The sequence below is a fragment of the Pongo abelii genome, chromosome 6 (genome assembly GCF_028885655.2).
Source record: "Pongo abelii isolate AG06213 chromosome 6, NHGRI_mPonAbe1-v2.0_pri, whole genome shotgun sequence".
NCBI classification, from domain to species: Eukaryota; Metazoa; Chordata; class Mammalia; order Primates; family Hominidae; genus Pongo; species Pongo abelii.
Window position 1 is genome coordinate 54304998 of NC_071991.2, and position 20109 is coordinate 54325106.

Below are 20109 nucleotides of genomic sequence, written 5' to 3' on the forward strand. Positions count from 1 at the left end.
CAAACACTGTCTCCCGCCTTCCGGCCCAGTGTTCTTGTAGGGGTCCAGGAAAGGCAGGCATAGGTAATGGCATCCAGAGCCTGCCCACTGTGCGACCCTGCCCTTGACCACTCCACGCCTCTTGCCCTGAGGCGCCTGGGATCCTCCCTGTCCATTCGTTCACTTGACATCTAATAACCTACTTTGTTCTAAACACCCACGGTCAGGCCTTGCACGGGGTCTTGCACATAGTAGGCCTTCAGTGTTCGTTGACTTTGAAACAAAATAACAATAACGGCAACCTCTCACATTTCTAGGCAGAGTTTGTCCACACAGGTCCTCACTTGGTCCTCACAATGGCCACCCATGACAGGTATTATTTTGTTTTACAGGCAGGAGAACCGAGGGGGAAAGAGTGGAGGGAACAAGTTAGGCATCTCGTGAGCCACACAAGACGCTGGAGCAGGGGCAAGGACAGGCCCCGTGGGGTGGAGCCCAGACCCTGGCACAGGCCAAGCCCTCCAGGGCAGCCTCAGCCTCCCTGCACCACCTGGGATCCCCTCCACTCGTTTCTGCCCAGGACAGCCCACGGCACCTGCTACTGGGAGGAGCCTGCACACGGGACAGGTCACAGCTGTGAAACCACAAACAGGACAAACAGAGCCAGGCCTGATGCCACTGGGCACCGGAGCCTGGACTATTCTGGAAAACACGGGCTCCACAGCTGTTCTCAGGCACAAAGTTCAGGGCTCGTTCATGAGCAGGTAGAAGCTCCACCAGAGCTGACTTAATCTCTATTAATCAAACGTGACCTGTTTTTCTTTAGAGACCAGTGACAACAGAACTGCATCATCACTCCTGCTCTGCCCTGGCCTTCCTGAACCAGGATTTGGGAGGCAAAAAAGAGAGTGGAATCAAAGTAACATCCCCTGGAACCCATGGGGTAAAAATGAAAATTAAAACTGAACCAAATCAATGTCTGTTCTTTCAACAATGCTGTAAAATTGTGTTCTGAAATTGCATGGCAACAGCAGAGTCTGCAGCCTGAGGCTAAATTGGTGTGACCACAGCTAAATTAAGGAAACCTGGGGAATGCCACCTGGCCACAAGGTCGGGGTGGAGCCGGGAGCTCCCTCTGCGGGACCCAAGGCACCTCATCTCCTATGGCACTGGGTCTGAGCAGTCTTAGTCACAGGCAGAGATGGGGTCCGTGTGGTGGCCCCAAAGGCAGGGCAGAGGTCCCTTTCTCGACAGGTGCTGCCTTTCCTTAGACTCCTCCTTGGACTGAGAGGACCAGCTCATCCCTTCCTGCCTGGGCTGCTGCATTCGTCCACACTGACTTCTTAACTCCAGACTTGCCACCTCCAACCCAAGACTACCCTGCTGCCTGAGCAAACCTTCTAGAATGCAGACCTTCCCCTGCCCCTCCCCTGCTCAGGGACGCATGTGTCCCTAAGTCCTCCAGCCCTTCAAAGTCACCGTTACCTTTCACAACCATGTACAATGACCCAGCCACCCCATCCTATTAGATTTACAGAAGGTCTAGGCTCCCTGCAACAATGCTGGCTCCCAGGCAAGTGGGTGGGGTGTCTTACATTTTCCTGGTCACTTTTTACTCTAAAGTCTACTCCTGTTCAATTCCTGAACACTTCTGTGTTGGTCAGAATTCCAGGGGTAGTGAGCAACAGAAATAAACTTTAAACATAAGGGAAGGTTTATTGGAAAGCTTACTGGAGGCAGGGGCAAGGCTGGCTTCAGGTCCAACTGGAATTGAAGACTTGAAGGCTACCAGGCCCTTCTCTCCTCCTCTCTTCTCTGCCCATGCTCTTGGCTTGGCTCTTGATGAAGCCGCTACACTTGGCATCTCTGATTCTTCACGAGAAAGGAATAGGCTCTCTCTTTGGAGCAAAGTTTAAAAATCCCAGCTGAGCAAGGTGGCTCATACCTGTAATCCCAGCACTTTGGTAGGCCAAGATGGGAGGATCGCTTGAGCCCAGGAGTTGGAGACCAGCCTAGGTAACATAGTGAGACTCTGTGTCTACAAAAAATGTTTTAAAAATTAGCTGGGCATGGTGGCCCACTCCTGTAGTTCCAGCTACTCAGGAGGCTGAGGTGTGAAGATTACTTGATCCTGGAAGGTAGAGGCTATAGTGAGCCGTGATGATGCCACTGTACTCCAGCCTAGGCGACAGCATAAGACCCTGTCTCAAAAAATAAAAATAAAAATCCCAGAGGAGGGCTATGATTGGGTAATTTCAGATCAGCTGTCCATTCCTGTACCAACCAACCATGGTCAGCGGGGTGAGACACTCTCATTGTCCACCTTGGTCAATAGCATTTGGCCAATCCACAGTGGCTGGCTGCTAGCCAGATCACATGGCTAGAGAAGAGCATGCCTGTTCTTTGCTCCCAAGAGAACAAAATCGGTTCGTAGGAGGCAGAACCATCTGATATGAGAATGGTCTGTGGCCCTCCAAAGAGGCAAGTACATGACACATATACAGTATGTCTGTGGTATTAAAATTTCATGGTAGGAGGGAGGGCAATTAGGAAAATAAATATCTAAAAAGCCTCCTTGTAAATAATAATGGGAAAAAAAAGGCTGAGCAGCATTGGAGTAGAGGATGGAGCATTTCTCAGAAGGACAGTACCATCTTGGGACAAAACAAAGAAATGTCCAGTTCAGCTCCTGCTTCCTGCAACCTCTCACCTCTCCTAACCCTGTATCCAACATGCCCCAGCACCTCCTCCTTCACTGCCGGCACGGGCTGTTGTGTCCAAGCTTGGACCTGGCCTGTGGGATGCCATGATCAATCTAGTCATTTCAATAGCTTTGCTTTACAAAGCTAGTTAGGTCTCTTTCCACACACTTCTCTTTTAGATAATGCTGAGTTTGTCTTTCATCACCAAAAAGGCCCATGAAGGCATTTTCAAAAACATAAAGCCTCCTTTCCACCCCGAATCTACCCTTAGTAACACAAAGCTTATAAATGACAATGTTGTTATTAACCTGCTCAGATCACCTTGCTAGGCAGGGTTTCTTCTACCACCAGCAGCCTCAGAAAGTGAAAGCCTGTCTAGAGGAAACCCTGCAGGCTCAAGTTTTTTGTTTTTTTATTGTTGTTGTTTGTTGTTAACACCTTCCATTTAGAGGGATCAAGTCCAGACTTCTTTGACCATTTAGGCTCCCTTAGATGGGGTTCCCCAAAGGTGAGGATTCCTGTGCAGGGTTGTGTAAAGAAAGTGTTCCCAGGAGCTACTGGTAAAAGACGAGGCAAGGCAGGACAGAGAATGGAAAAGATCCCAGGCAGAGTCCCGGCCTCTGCCTGGTTCCACAAGTTCTAGAATGTCCATTACACTTCAGAGTTCCTTCCACCTCCAGGCAAAGGAACACCAATCACTCAATGCTAAGGATACCCTTAGGGGGTTGGGAGGATATAAATTCCTGAGTACTTTGTGCAAAAAGTGGTTCTCATTGCCCCAGGGGAGTTCTAAGAAAGTTCTAGGTTGTGAAAGGGGACCTATTTAGAAGCACAAGGAAAGCCAGGGGAATGGCACTGCCATGGATTGAATCTGTGTGCCCCCACCCCCTAGATTCCCAAGTTGAAGCTTTAACCCTTAATGTGATGCTATTTAGGAGGTAATTAGGGCTTAGGGTTAGGTGAGGTCATGAGGGCGGAACCCCCATGATGGAATTAGTGCCTTTAGAAGAAGAGGAAGAGACAAGAGTCCAACATCTCTGCCACGTGAGGAAACAGCAAGAAGGCAGCCACCTACAGACCCAAGAGAGGGCCCTCATCAGAACCTGACCATGCTGGCACCCTGATCTTGGATGTCACCGCCCCCAGAATAGAGAGAAATCAATGTCTGTTGTTAAGGCCACCCAGGGTATGGTACTCTGCTACAGCAGCCCAAGCTAAGACAGGCACCCAGAACACCCCACCCAGAGAGGAACCTGGGCTAAGCACCACAGTGCCTACTGCTACCCAGACCCTCCTAAAGCTGCAGAGAATCTGGCTTCCCTCCAGCTTGCCCCACCCAGCCAGGCTCCCAGCTGCATGAGACCTTGCTCCCTGCTTCTGCTCAGGAGACTTCCCCATTTGCAGTAAGGGTCTCCCCTTCCTCCATCTGTTTAAACCCTTCAAGGTGCTCCTGCAGTACCTTCCCAGGAAGTGCCCTCTCACTCCCCTAAGCTGGCCCAGCACCTGTGCCATGTCCCACCTCCCATCAGTTATGGATGCCAGGTCTCATGGGTTCCCCATGCCTCTCCTTCCCATGTCCCTGCACACTCTGAGGCTGGCCTCTGCTCTTGGTGCCTGCTATTAGGCTGGCCCCTGGAGACCTACAGCTGAAGGCTGCTGAAGGGAACTGTCCCAGCCATCTTTCAGAGTCTGCCCAGCCCTCAAAGTCCTTCCCAGCTTATGATGTTTTGTAGGAGGTATCCACCTTCTACAAGGAGCCCTCTCTGACCAAGCCCATCTGGCTGGGTCCGGGAAAGCCAAATCCTGCCCCAGGACTTGGGATAGGGTTTTCACCCTGCCACCTTCAAATAAATGAGGAATCTGATCAATTCTTCCTCCACTTTTCCTATAAAGATTTCCCTGTACCACTGAGACTAAGCTCTGTACAAAATAGGAGGGAAGGGAGAAGAAAAAACAAGGAGAGGAAGGTTGGGGCACATCCACATTCATCCTTATCCTCCCAGAGCTTGGAGAACAGTCCACACCAGTGAGGCAGGGCTTCAGACTCAGACCTGTGAGATTTCACAGGAGAGGGAGGTGGGAGCTGGAATAGCCAGGAAGGCTGCCTGGAGGAAGGGGCTGAGGGTGGGGAGGAGGCACTCAAGGACAGAAAAGTGTCCCATGTCTTAGATAGGGAGACCAGAAGGAGCACAAAGTGTCTGAGTTACTTAAATTGGGACTGAGTTTTCCAAGGTCTCTCTCCACCCTGCCTGCATCTCCAGGAGAAAGCTTGGTGCCCCACTAATCACATTCCTCACATGCTTTCCCCTCAGATCCTAACAACAAGCAAGGTGCAACTGCGGCTTAAGCTTTTAAACCCCCTGTACCAGGCCCACCTATCAGGAACAGCTCCTAAGGAGGCTTCTGAGGCTCTGGAAGAACAGACTTCACCTCATGAGCCCTGACCCAGCCCCAGGTTGAACCTGTCCCCGCCAAGAACAGCACTGCTCAGCCACCTGATATCAGGATCCCTAGCCATTTCCTGAAATGGCACCTGGGCCTCATACAGACAGACACCTGGGCCCCATCCCAAGCTACTTCATTGGAATCTCTGGGTGAGCCCTGCCATGGCTGTATTTGCTGTCAGTTGGGTTTTCTTTTTTAAAGCATTTTATTTTGATAGAATTTCAAATGTACAGAAAAGTTGGAAAAATGATCCAAAGCATATCCATATACCCCTTTTCCAGATTTACCAACAATTTACATTTTGCCCCATCTGCTCTCTTGTTCTATCTATATATCTGAGTTTATTTCTGAACCATTTGAAAGTATGTTGGAAACATGGTGCCCCTTTAATCCTAAATGTCTATTTTCCAAGAATGAGAACATTCTCTCACCTACCCACAGTACAGTATCAGAATCAGCAGATGTAGCATTGATACAGTACTATTTAACTCAGCATCCACACTCCCATCTCAGTCATCCCAGTAGGCATTAGCACCTGTTAAAAGCTCCTCAGATAGGTGTTAGGCAGTGCTGGCTCAGCTGAGACCCAGGGCAGCCCAACCCTGTGCTCAAGCAGGGACCACAGCCTAGGCCCCTCCTCCCTTTCTCAATTCCTCTCTCCCACCTGGGGAGCTACAGCCCCAGGCAATGCTGGCAGCAGATAGAAGGCATTAACCCCTTCTCTGCAGGCTGGAGGGAGAGCATAGCCCCTTGGCTGGCTGGGTAGCAGCAGCTGTCCGGGACAAGCTATAAATAACCTGGAGGCTGTAGGCTGTGGGGCGGGGTCACCGCTGCCCTGTGGAAGAAGTGGGTGGAGAATACCTCCTCGTGCCCCAGGCGTTACCTTGGCCTCCCCTCCAGGGCCGGGTGGGGTGGGGCTGGCCAGGGTGTGACCACTGTGCCGGGCAGCAGGCTCCAGCCCCTAACCCCCAGCCACTACTGGCATGAGGGGTCCCTCAGGGCCCCCAGGCCTCCTCTACATCCCACACCTCCTCCTCTGCCTGCTCTGCCTCCTCCCACCGCTGCTCCAATACGTAAGTGAGGTGGGGCGCCAGGTGCAGGGAGCTCCCAGCTCTCATGACTGGGGGCGGGGGTCTCAGGGCCTGGTGGCTGGGCTGGATCGGGGATCCTTGTGTCTGATGATGAATTGGAGATCCCGTGCCTGGGTGAGGGGGCAGGGGGAGAGAAGATGAAACTGTGAGGCTGGCCAGGATGAGACTGGGAGACCCCTGTGGATAAGCAGAGGGTTCTGGGGTGACATCCTAGCATCCAGAACTTGACTACCTCAGGGTCCAAGGTTCCCTGTCTCCTATCCATTCTCTCCCCACCCCCATGATCCCCCCTCCATTTCTCCTGCAAGATCCTTGACTTCTTTCCCCAGCCCACCCCTAGTTCTGACTCTTACCCCCAGGGACCCGCAGAGAGCTGCCTCCTGCCCCTGCTGCCTTGTCTCCATCCTTCCTCTCAGTGCCTGCAATCAGGCAGCCAGTACCAGATGAGCGATGGGGACAGAGTGGGCTCTGGGAGAACCAGCCTCTCCAAGTGTTTCTCGAGACTCTGAGCTTCATCCAGCCACACCCCGTGCCTTTGTCCAGAGTCAGGGGCTGCCGATGGAAGGTGGGGAGAAGGGACACAGAGTGACCATCAAAAGAGAGCTGAAGAAGTGGGGGAGAGGCTGGTGGGAGTGGTCCATCTCCAGCCTTCTCCCCATTTTACAGATGGGGAAACTGAGGCTCAGAGTGGTAGGGTGACCTGTCCTAGGCCTCACAATCTGGGAAGTAGTGCCAGAGTGGAAGCTAAGAGGCCTGTCGCTGTCCTGACTCTGCCACAGACCAGCTTTGGGGACCATTTTCTGGGGCGTAGTGTCCCTATATGTATAAGGAGGATAATACATTCAACGGTAATTCAACAGATAATTGCCTACAAAACCAATCCAAATCCCTGCTTTGCTGCTTCATGTGTGACCTTGGACAGGTTACTCAAATCCTCAGTTTCCTCCTCAGTAAAATGAGGATGACAACGGTGCTTACTGAACAAGCTTGTTGTGAGGAACATTTAGGTAACACAAGTAAAGCAAGCAGCATCATGCTTGGTGTGGTGTGAGCATGCAGTGAATGCCAGCTATGCTTTTGAGCCAGGCGCCACAGATACAGCATGAGGACATGAGGGTCCCTGCCTTCCTGGGGGCCTGGCCAGGTGGAGGAGAGAGGTGGGAGGCAGGTAGTATGCTGAGCTGTGGTCAGTGTCTGATAGGGAGATGGCCCCCAGACCTGCTGAGTCCTTTGAGTGACATTGCAGACTGCAATTGGGATGGGTGAAGGTTGTGCAGGGGGCTCACCATCCACCCCTCTGCCCCCCAAGACATCTTGGGCTTTGAGGTCTCTTGCCCTCTCCCACTTGTTCTCCAGATAGGTGCCTTCCAGGAGATCCAAGTGTTGGGGCAAGGGTTGCCCCTCAGCCCGTCCCTCTGGGGGCCATGCTGCCAGCTGCCCAAGCTAGACAGAGGAAGCTTCTGCTGGCTGCTCCAGAGGTGCCCTAGGATTCTCAGGGCAACACTGTGGTCTCAGCGCAACACTGTGGTCTCAGCTTCCCTTGAGGTCATCCCAGGCCCTGCCCCTAGCTCTCCTGGGGATCCCGGAGTGGGATAGAGACCAGTTACTTACCCACAGCCACTCAGCATGTAAGCGGCTGGAGAGCACTTAAACCTTGGCCTTTCTGACTCCAAAGCCCAGCCTTCCTCTCACGGGGCCTTCATGGCAATGGGACTTTTTCCTGGGTCCTGAGATGGTGAAACCTGGAGCAGGCAGTGGGGAGGGAAGGCAGCCCAGGAGAGTCCAGCCTTGGAGGCTTCTCAGTTATTCATCCAGTGTTTAAGGAGGACTGCCCATGGGGAGGATCCAGGGTCTGAACGCTAATCTGGTTCCTGTTCTTGTGGAGTTTATAGCCCAGAAGGGGGTGTGGCAGGAAAGAAAGGAGTCTGTATTTACAAGTTCCAGCAAATGGGCTCAGAAGAAGCATGTGTAGGTATGAGGGCCCTTGACAGGATGGGGAAGCCTGGTGGGAGGTGGGCAGCATAGCAGGGTTGGAGAAGGGATAGGGGAGCAGGTTGGGGGTAAGGCCCCAGGGCCCCAACCCTGAAAAGACATATGTGGGAGACTGCAGAGCTGTATGGGTCCTGGTGGGATCTGAGGACATGGGGAGCTCTCTGAGCAGGGGAGGGGCCTGGTCTGATCTGCAATTGTAAGGGTTCCAGCTGGTGCTTTTGAGGGAAGAGGATGCCCTGGCCCTGGGCACACTGAGGGCCTGGAGAAACCCACCCAGCCTTGACCCTGGTGCTCCCTATTCCCCGTGGAGGCCTTCGGGAAGCTGCTCCGGAGGCAGGTGGTAATCTAGCAGCTGTTAAGTGGTGTTAGGCGCCTTACTCAAACACCGGGAAGGTGGGGTCACTTATTCACAGACAGGAAACAAGTTTAAAGAGGCTCAGCAATGCCACTTGCCTCCCACTTTGTGAAGATCGCAGGAGCCTCTCAGCCCCTGCTGACTAAGTCCAGCTCCTTGGAGCTTTGGACAGCGAGACACCCCCCAGGGTCTCAGGATGGTGCCTCTGTGACCTCTTGCCCCAGGTCCTGGCTTCTGGTGGGCCCATCTGCCCCAAGAAGGCTCAACAAAGAGAATAGAACACAGAGAAGTCCCTGGCAGTCCCTGGACCCTCCCTGACCTGTCTGGCTCACACCAAAGACCGAGTCCACAGTGTCCCCTAACACACACACACTGAGGGTCTGCAGAGCCGGGGCTCCAGGGCCATTTGCCAGCAGCTAACGCATTGAATGACTTTTCCCAAAAATTTAACTCCCTTCTGAGCGTTTTCTAGCCTCACTAGCTAATTTAGTCTCTGTTTTTGCCATTTTGTTGGTGTTTCAGTTTTTTTTTAAATCTGTCTGAGGGCAATGCCTACTTAATTTTGTATTCCTCCTAAGTCTCAAATTTGCAGCACTTTAAGAATTATGGGACTACTCTTTATCTTCTTAGCTGTCATATTCCACTTCATTTAATTTAAACCATTTTATCTACAGCCAATTTATCTACAGTCACTTTTTCCAAAATTCTAACTTTTTAAATTTTAATTTTAATTATTTTATTTTATTTTTTTGAGATGGAGCTCGCTCTGTTGCCCAGGCTGGAGTGCAGTGGCACAATCTCGGCTCACTGCAACCTCCGCCTCCTGGGTTCAAGCGATTCTCCTGCCTCAGCCTCCTGAGTAGCTGGGACTACAGGCGCCTGCCACCACACCCAGCTAATTTTTTTTGTATTTTTAGTAGAGATTGGGTTTCACCATGTTGGCCAGGATGGTCTCGATCTCCTGACCTTGTGATTCACCCACCTCGGCCTCCCAAAGTGCTGGGATTACAGGTGTGAACCACTGTGCCTGGCCTTAATTTTTATTTTTAATTTTTGTGGGTACATAGTAGGTATATATATTTATGGGGTACATGAGATTTTTTGACACAGGCATGCAATGTGTAAAAATCACATCATGTAAAATGGGGTATCCATCCCCTCAAGAATTTATCCTTTGTGTTACAGACAATCCAATTATACTTTTAGTTATTTTTAAATGTACAATTAAATTATTGACTACAGTCACCCTATTGTACTATGAAATACTACGTCTTATTCATTCTATTTTTTTTTTTTTTTTTGGTACCCGTTAGCCCATCCCCTAGTACCCTTCCCAGCCTCTGGTAACCATTCTTCTACTCTCTGTCTCCATGAGTTCAGTTGTTTTGAAGTTTAAATCCCACAAATAAGTGATAACATGCAATGTTTGTCTTTCTCAAAATTCTAATTTTTAGTTATTACAAACCCATGGGGGACAGATTATTCAATAAGCTTATTTTATTTTACTTAGCAGCCCTACAGGGCCTATCAAGGGCACTGATGCACCTCACCTATTTTTAGCTTCACATCAACGCCATGAGTTAAAACCATCCTATCCCCATTTTGCAGATGAGGAAGTGAGGTGAGCTCATGTGCCCAGGGCAGCTCAGCTGGTATGGGGCAAGGGCCAGGAATCCAACCCGCAGCCTGACTCCAGATTCCTTTCCTTTAATAAAATTTTAATTTTAATGTTATTTAATTTTAATGTCAAGTTATTTTTAGGACATTCAGACAGATGCCAAAACAAATCAGAAGAGATGTGACTTTTATGCAAACTGGACATTAGATGTGTTGATAATTAAGGAGATAGCTTTAGGCCAAGTGACCTTTCACGGGACCTCCTGCTGGCCAGTTCCTGCCCATGTGTTGGGCCAAGTCACCTCTCCCTCCCCTCCCCTTCCCCCTCCTACTCCAGTCAGTGTTCAGGGCCCAGGGCTCCGCACAGGTGAGATAAGCAGGGCTGAGGAGAAAGGGATTCATGGGCGTTCAGAGAGAAGAGAGAACAGCAGAATGAGGAGAGGCCTAAAGCCTCCCGGGGGGAGCTGGAGGGGAACTGGGAAGGAAGAGTGGGCATCCTAGGAAGACAAACTTGGCCGAGCAGAGACTCAGGAACAAGAAAGCCACTGGGAGCTGACCAGGGGGCCCTCACTCAACATCCAACACCCTACAAGTTAGAACTGAGTATCTAAAGTCTCCTCTTCCAAGGAGCCTGCCTGAACACACCAGAAAACAATGACCCACTATCTGACTCCCCAGCCCTCACCCTCCCCTCGGCCAGTCTCAGCTCCCATTACTGCCCCCTATGTCTGTGCAGAGCCTGACTGCCTCCTCCTCCCCCTCCTTCCTCATGTCCACCTTCCTACCCTCTTCTCCCTCCTCCTCGTTCCTGCATCCTTCCTTCCTCCCCCACCTCCTCCCCTTTCTCTTCCCAGTCTCCTCCACCTCCTTCCCCCATACTCCTCTTCCTCCCCTTCCTTCCTTCTCTCCTCCCCATTCTCCCCCTCCCTTTTCTGACCCCTTCTTCTCTCCTCCTCATCATCCCCTCTCCTCCCCACTCCTCCTTCCTCCTTTCCTCCCTTTCCTCTTCCTCCTACTCAGCACTCCTCTTCCCCTCTTTTCCAGTCTTCCCCTCCAAGCCTCCTCCTTCTCCTCTTCCCTCTCCTCTTGCTCCTTCCTCTAACTCTGTGTTCCCTAAGGGGCAGGGCCTGAGCTCAGGCTCAATGAAACCCACTGAATGAAAGCAAACATGGGGTGGAATCCTGCCCCTCCCAGCTGAGTCCTTCTCTGACCTTGGGAAGCAGAGTGAGGAAGCAGGGAGGGAGCTCACCCCATTCCCCTCCGGTCCCTGGCAGCCTGGGCCCAGGACATGTGGTCCTGTAAATCTCCCCAGCTTAGACCACGGGCTAAATTTAGACAGAAGCTTTGTCGCCAGGCCCTGGAGGGAACACTAGACTGGGCCAGACCCCCAGGCTCCAGGGAGGCGACACCTTTGAGGCCTGTCTGGGCCCCGGGCACAGGTTCTGTTTGGATAGGACCCAAAGTGGAAGAAGAGCAGCTGGAGTCTTGGCTCTCACTCCTGCGTCCTTCCCCAGCCAGGGCCTCTCCTTTGCCTCTTCTAAGGTGAGGGCCTCCCATGCCAGGCACTGAGAGGTGGGAACCAGGACCTGGGCCCTCACACAGGCTAGGCTCAGAGCAAAGTTCAGAGAGAAGGAAATATAACAAGCAGGAAAAGCCCAGAACCTAGGCTCCCAGAATTAGGGGTGGGGATGTAGCTCTACCTGGCTGAGGGGGCCATGGTTTCATTAATCCATCCAAGCAGTCAGTCAGTCGACAAACATTTATTGAGCACCTGCTATGTGCCAGGCTCTGAACTAGGGATTGGGGACACAGATGTGGACCCTAGGCTCCCACAGCCTACAGTCAGTCTCATGGGCTGGGGGTGTGGATGGTGGGGAGCTCTCTGCCCTAGAACAGCCAAGAGCTAATCAGCACAGATGTCCAAGATGTTCCCCTCAGAAGAGAGAAAAATGGAAACAGGAAAACAGTCTATTTCTTTTCTACACTCTTACACACCTCTGACACCAAAAGTGTGGATTTTCTGCCCCAAGAAATTCTCCACTTCTCTGGGGACCCCAACTGGGTGTCCTCCAATTCAATTCAATTCAATTCTGATGCTATCTTCCTGGAGTTGGCATCAGCCCCCACAGGTAAAGGCTCAGTCCCACAAGACTGCCCCCAATTCAGATGCCAATCACAAGACAGGACTTCTCATTCTCCCGACGGACAGGCTATATAAATCAAGAGTTCCCATGACCCTCTCTTTGGGTTCAATAATGTGCTATAACATTTTGCAAAACTCAAGGAAACATTTCTATTTACAGGTTTGTTTTAAAGTCTATCACAAAGGATATAGCTGAACAGCTGTGTGCCTGGAGAGGCACACAGGCCAAGCTGTGGGGAGGGCGCAGAGCACCGTGCCCTCACTGGATGCCACCCTCCCAGCACCACCAGGTGGTCACCAACCAGAAGCCCCCAATCCCACCTTTGAGGGGTTTCATGGAGGCTCCATTACAGAGGCATATTAACCCAATCTCCAGCCCCTCTCCCTTCCCCAAGGTGTAGGAAGGTGCTGAAAGCTCCAACCTTCTAACTATGGCTTGGTTTCTCTGGTAACCAGCTCCATTTGGGAGCCCACCAGGAGTCACCTCATTAGAACAAATGACACTCCTGTCACCCAGGAAATTCCAAAGGTTTTAGGGACTCTGTGTCAGGAACCGGGGGCTAAGACCTAATATTTATAATTCCTCATCTCTCTTGTGCAAGGTCCTGCCCACTGACTGGGTCTGCCTCCCGTGACCCAGATCTCTGCCTCCAAGGCCCCTGCTCGTCTGTGGCAAGAAAGGGGCTTCTCACTTGAGCAGGCTCCTGAGCCCCACAGCCACCCCGTCTGGGGCTGGGGTCCTCTCAGTATCCGTGACCCACAGGTCTTCACTTCCTCACCCAGGATCAGCTCTTCCCATGGGTACCTGACCAAGCCATAACCTACCAATTGACTGGGCTTGAATCCTGCCTCTGCCCCTTACCTGAAGTGGAAACTTTGATGGGTGACTTCACTTCCCTGGCTGCCTCAGCAGCCTCATCTGTGAAATGGGGCTATTTGCAGCTACCTCAGAGACTGCTGTGAGGATTAAATCTGCTGTCTTCTGTAGGGCATTTAGAGGCAGGTCTAGCGCTAGAGTAAGTGCTAACTTCGCATGAAAGAAGCCTCCCCTTCCTGCCTGTCTCCCCTCTCCTTCTCTTGGCACCTCCATACCAGATGGTGCAGTTTCCTGTGTGGGCCCTGGGCTCGCCTGCCTCTGAGGCTTTGCTCTCTCAGCTCCTGCCTGGGTCACTTTCTCCTCCTTTTACTGCCGTACCTATGGCCCAAGTCCTTCCATCCTTTTAGATTCTACTCCAATGTCCAGTTCTCCAAACGGCCTTCGGTTTCCTCAATGAGCATTCACTGAGTACCACTGAGGGGTGAGCTCAGTGGGGGAGGTGGAGGCTGCGCCTTCGGGGGCCCATTGTCCAAGGGAAAGCTGCTGAGGGCAAACAGAGTCCCACACTGACTGGAGAGCTGGGGAAGGAGGGCTCAGGGTTTCCGGGAAGCTTTTCTGGGCAGGAAGAGCTTGAGCTGGGCCTTGGGAGTCCCAACGAGGGGACTTGACCTCCCATCACTGAGCTCTCTAACTAGCCCCCTCCTAAAGTCCTTGCCAAGAGTCACCATTCAGCATGTGCGTTCTACGTGCCAGGCTCTTGACCTACAGTAATTTGTTGAATGCATACAAATCCTATGGGATTTGTATTATCTCCATTTTAAAGATGAGGAGATCAAGCCTCAGAGAACTTAAGTGGCTTGCCAAGACCACACAGCTAAGCCCAGCATCCCCAGAACTCTGCACACAAGGATGTGTGCACTCTACCCACTCTGACAGCTCTTCTCAAGTCCTTGGAATGGGATTATCCAAGATGTGTCTGTCCCTGACTTTCCTGGACCATGTGTTTTCTGAGGACAGCAGCCTCTCTTTCCTCCTCCTCCCTGCCTACCCATCACCACCACCACCAGGGGCTCTGCCCAAAATTGACACCTGCATGGTAGATTACGACTTCGGACTGAGTCAAATCCACCCAAACAAGCCCCTTGAAGAGAATGAGTACCTTTGGCTGTGCCAGCTTTTGGGGCCAGCAGAGAAGTTATAGGAGATGAAGCCGGGATCTGGGGTTATTCCAAAAATTACTTCTGATATGCCTGTCCCAAATTTTGCCCAGACCCAAAGAGCCAAGCAGTAATTGCAGAGTATGGTAACCCTGTGCCCACTCCTCACAAAATGCTTGCTCAGCCAGAAGATGGCCACAGCCTGAGACCACAGAATCCAAGGCAAGGACCATCCCACATTGCCTGAGTCCTGGGGGAGGATGCCCTGACCCCATCATGGGTTCAAAGCAGGTGTCAGAACCCCCGGTAAAGTCAAACAGGAGATCACCTCAGTGATGGGGCTACAAATGTCACAGCTCAGGGGCTTTGAGAGAAGGCACTAACATCTGAGATGGAATGGCTGTGTCTGCCTAAGGGCGCACCGTGAACACTGCATGCCTCTGGGTTGCCCGTACTCTGACCTCCAGAGGCTGGGATTCACTGGGAACCCTCCCACGGAAGGCATTACTAGCTGCTTCTCAAACAAGGGTGATGGGGGCCATAAAGAGGATGATGGGTCAGACCTAGAGCCCTCAGTCACCCCAGACCCAGCCAAAAGTAGGGCCTGAGAATTCTTCCTGGAAGGTCTCAGTGTCTGGAGTGTTCCCACCCCTCCCCAGCCCCTCAACCCCTGGCAGTGGCTCACTGGGTCAGCAAGCTCTTCCTGATGCCCGAGAAGCTGGAGCTGAGGAACTCTCAGCAGCTCCCTTGATATGTGGACAGCAAGACCACGGCCCCCAGTGTTTGTCCTGCAGGCCAAGAGGCCAGAACTCCTGGCTGACAGCTCAGGAGGCCCCCACAGTGCCGAGACACACACACAACACACACACCTGCTCCCCTGAATTTCCCTCTGTACCTCGTGGGGTGAGAGTTTGGCAGAACACGGGTGCAGTGAATGCCTCTAAGTGGTGTCTGCCTCACCCTAGGCTTCTGGGAGGGGTGCAGGGGGCAGCACTCTCCTGTCTGAGCAGTTGGGATCATTCATTAGAAGCTCCAGGCTGATGTAGTGAGGCTGAGCATGCAGCTTCCAGTCCCAACACAGGAAATGGACTGAGCACAATGTGGAGAACGTGATGTTTGAGGGCTTTTGGGCTCTCGCCCCTGGGGACTTCCTGGGGCAAACATTGACCCAGCTGCCAGGAAGAGTACATCTGACAGGCAGCAGGAAGAGAAGGGGCTGCACACTGATGGAGCAGTGCCTTCTCGAATCCCAGAATCAGGAATGTCAGGGGCACAAAAGTCACACACGTGTGTGCATGTACTCACACACACACGCTGACCATAGAGCAAGAAAAGGAATTGTCTTAGGAGGAATGGGGCCAAGGGTTAGAATTTAGAGTGCATTGCTCTCATTCAGTCATACACCATGCATTTTCCAGCCTCTCTGCCTTTGCACATGCTGTGCTCTCTACCTAGAATGCCCTTCCTGGCCTGATCAGCTTGGCAAGCTCCTACTCATCCTTCAAAACCCACATTAGCATGACCTCTTCTGTGATGCTACCCCTGCCCTCCTCAGTAAATCATACATGCAGTAAAGCTGTACATCCTATCCATCTTTCCCACCAGAAGATGGTCCCTTCACGGGTGCACATGCCCACATCTACTTTATCCATGCACATCCAGCACCCACTCTGATGATTTTTTAGGAGATGGGATACTGGGTGCTTTTCTATCTTTTGAATGGAATTGCCATTATTGCAACAATCACATCTCTTCCCTAGTGAGTGCCTAAGCTGGCCCTATGGTCCCTTCTTTTGTCCCTACTCATCTTTCTGGTTGCCCCAAAATGCTACCTCTCCCAGTAAGCCTTCCCTGTCTTCCTGAATCCAGGTTAGGCACCTCTCTCATGTATTAACCTAATGCTCTTCGTTGCAAGTGCCTGCTTACCTGTGTGACAGGGAAACAAAGTTAAATCATGCATTTGCCTCCTCTTCCTTCTGCACTTTCTAAGTCTAGAGGATCCCTACCTGGCCTGGGACTACCTGAAGGACACCCATCAGGTCCCCCAGCCAGGGTCTGACACACAGTAGGTGTTCTGCAAATATTTGTTGGTTGAATGAACAACTAATGGAACCCACCCCCCACCTGGCTTTGCTGACAGAAGGACACGAGCCCCATCACAGGGACACATCCCAGCCTGAGGAGGAGACAGCCTTGGGGGCTGAGGGATAGACAGAGCAGACCCCTGCCTAGGAGGCAATACTGCACTGGGCCACTTCTGAGGCCTTTCTTGGGTCCAGCCCAGGCCAGACTGCTGCTGCTCCATGTGGCCATGGGCATCTCCCTCCTTTTTCTCCCTCTCTGTACTAAGACGAGTAAGGGATGAGTGATAGGATAGGATGGGGGCAGACAGTCGCTGTCAATGGCTAGCCTGGGCCTGATCTTTGACCCTCATCCCTGCTGTCCCCTAGGCAGCCGGGCAGAGCCAGGTGCCCAAAGACCAGCCCCTGTGGGCACTTCTGGAGCAGTACTGCCACATCATCATGACCCTCACCAACCTCTCAGGTAGGTACCCTCTGCCACCACCCTGCAGCAGCCCCTGGAGATGTGGGTGGGCCCTGGGGGAGGAAGAGGCTTTCCCTGGGCCAGCCCAGGCTCAGCAGTGTGGTGGGTGGGGTGCTGGTTTCCAGTCCTGGTTTGATTTCTGCCTTGCTGGGGGCCCTTAGGCAGGCCCCTGCCCCATTCTAGGCTCAGGCTTGCCACTGATAATGAAGGGCTTGGCTGGGAAGCCACTCCCCATTCCCAGCTCCCATGATGGAAGTCAGCTGGGCTGGCATTCAGGAGTCCAAGAAGGGGATGACCCCTCAGCTTTCCAACTCCGGGCAAACTGGCAGAAGGTGCTAAACATTCTCTGGTTGCCGTGGCTACAGGTGTGACTTCCTGGTAAGGACTTGCAAAGCAGCAGCCCGGCCCTGAGTTCTGGCCCCTCAGAGGTTTCCAGTGGCTGATTCACAGGGTCAGGGCCAGCCACTGCAGAGCTGCACAGAGCCATGAATTCTGCTGGATTCCAGAGAGATGTCTCCAGTGTCCCACCCTGTATCCTGGCCTTCCCAGGTCTGCATCCACAGGATGGGAGTGGGGGTGACCCTCGCTTGGGCCTGGGGCCACTGCCAGGGCACAAGGAGACAAGGGTGCTGGCCAGCACCCAGACCCAGCCTCCAGGCACTGCCTGAGCCAGGCGTCAAAGAGAAAGTCTTTCTGCCTGTTCTCCTTCCACTGGGGCAGTCAAGAGCTCAGGTGTTGGGATCAGGTAGACCCAAGTCTGGATCCTAGCTCTTCCACCCAGCGGCCTTGCCCAGCCCCTGGAAACTCACCTAACCCATCTGTGTTAGTGTCCTGGGGCCACTGGAACAAAGCACCGCAGACTAGGGGCTTGAGCAGAAGCTGATTTCCTCACCATTCTGGAGGCTGGTAGGCCAAGATCAAGCTGTGGGCAGGGTTGGTTCCTCCTGAGGTCTCCCCACTTGGCTTGCAGATGGCCATCTTCTCCCTATGTCTTCATATGGTCTTTCCTCTGCATGTCTGTGTCCCAATCTCTTCTTCTTCTAAGAACACCAGTCCTATCGGATTAAAGCCCACTTACCTTACTTTACTTTAATCACCTCGTCGAAGACCCTAAATCCAAACAAGGCCACATTCTGAGGTATTGGGAGTTAGGACTTCAACATACGAATTTTGGAGCAACACAGTCCAGCCTGTGACACCATCTGAAGCTAGTTTCCTCATCTATTTAGCAATGGATCTAAGTCCACCTCGGACGCTCACAGTGAAGGCTGAATCAGAGCCCACAGGGACACCCAGCACAGGCCATGCCAGCATCAGACAGGAAACGGAGGGCCCTCCCTTCAGGAAAGCCCAACCTTCCCTCACCCTCAGAGGCAGCGTGGGTTTGTCAGCAGACCCACAGCCTTCCCCCTGCCTTCCTCTGCCCTCCCTCCAGCAGGTGGCACAGACCCTTCCCTGTCTCCCTTGGCGGATGTTCCCCGCTCTGAGTGCAGTGGATAGGGTCCCAGCTTCTCCAAACATACAGCCTTGCCTGTTCAGCTTCTAACAGCATTCATCCATTTGCAAAAGGGATCCACATGATTTCTATACAGTTGGGCACAAAAAAATTTAACTCAAAGGAGAAGACAATAAGTACTCGTTCTCCCACAACCCAGGAATTTTTATAATGCCTCATATCCCTCAAGAATTTATGCATCCATAGAGCCTCATGTTCAATTGTTTTTTTTCATTTTCTTTTTCTTTTTTTTTAAATGGGATAATAGTGTGTCCATAGTTTTGTCACCTGCTTTTTCCTCTTATAACTCAGAGTGAACATTTCCCCATGTCATTAAATATTCAACCACCGCATAGCTGGTGACGCTGCCTAGCAGCCACTCTAGGGATGCATCACCCAGCATGAACCATGACCGGATGGTGGATGTAGAGGCTGCTAGGGAGCCTCTCGAGCTTCAGGAATCATTTCTCAAGTCCCCAAATTGATAATGACCTTCTCTTCAGTGTCCACTGCTTGAGGAAATGCATCACGACTAACACAGAGTTCAAAACCAAGTAAAACCAAACACTGTATCTTTTAGATGTACACACCTGTGAGAAAACTGAAAAAAAATATGAGCCAGAGAATGACAAATGCAATAGTCAAGGGAATGTTCCCTCTGGGGAAGGAAAATAGAAATAAATAGATAAGTGACTGGTAATGATGTAGTTTCCAGTTGGGTGGTAGGCTTATTATATTGTCTACTACATACAATAAAAAGACTAAATAAAATAAAGACTAAAAAATAAAGTTAAGCCATGCATGGGCTAATGCACAGGCTAATAATGACAAAGGGTTATGAATCTATGATCAATTCAATTGTATGCCCCTGAAAAAGGAAACACATGCATAATCACAGAACAATTATGACTTCAGGCAGGCTTTAAATAGATTATTTCTATTTTATTCATCACAGAGGCAGCTACATATATTTGAAAAATATTAGGGCATATATTATGAGGCATATTATTTATCCTATCCATAGATGATATAAAAATCCAAATGGACTATTTATTTATTTTTTATTATTTTTTGTAGGCTGGTCTTGAATTCCTGTGCTCAAGCAATCTGCCTGCCTTGGCTTCCCCAAGTGCTGAGATTACAGGTGTGAGCCACCACACCAGGCCAAGAATCCGAATGGATTCAAAGATACCTTGAAATAATTCCTCAATGCAACACACACACATACACCAGGGTTGGTCAAATGGGAAGAGAGCCTTGGCCTGAAGACAGGGACCTGGGCTTTCCTCAGCTCTTCTGCCAAGGTATCTGTTCTTTCTTAGTGACTCACTAGGCTGAAGTCTAGAGCATTCCAATGGGTGCTGGGGATGGGTTAGTGAACAGGACCAGCCCTGCCCTTGGGGAGGCATGGGCTGGTAGATGAGACAATGAATAAAAAGCAACCTGGATGTGACATAGGCCAGCACCCAGCAGATGGGGTCACCAAGAAGCTGCATGTCTGAAGGATGAGTGTGGAGCTGTAAGGCCATTTCCAGTGCAGAAATACAAACAAGGAACAGAGATAGCAAATGGTTCCTGGTAGTGACACATTGTTCTGGAGGGCCTTTCAAATGAAGCAGGAGGGTGAGGATGGGAGACGACGATCATGAAGAACCTTCTTTGCAATACCAAAGATGGTTCCCAGGAATAATACATTGTTCTGGAGGGCCTTTTGAATGGAGCAGGAGGGTGAGGATGAGGGATAGATGATCACAAAGGACCTTCTTTGCAAT

At 51.5% G+C, this 20109-nt stretch overlaps 1 protein-coding gene across 2 annotated transcripts in view; it reads left to right on the forward strand.

Moving 5' to 3' along the window:
- Positions 1 to 6109: 6109 nt before the first annotated feature.
- The window catches only part of CRHR2 (corticotropin releasing hormone receptor 2), a 48035-nt gene continuing 34035 nt past the window's right edge, over positions 6110 to 20109 (forward strand). Inside the window, exons 1-2 of one of the 2 annotated variants that reach the window (XM_054559345.1) lie at positions 6110 to 6199; positions 16749 to 16842. In XM_054559345.1, the coding sequence (XP_054415320.1) occupies positions 6110 to 6199; positions 16749 to 16842 (184 nt within the window). Of the gene's footprint in view, positions 6200 to 16748; positions 16843 to 17685; positions 17749 to 19414; positions 19642 to 20109 lie in introns of those variants that run through there. The other variant, XM_054559346.1, reaches the window with a different exon arrangement.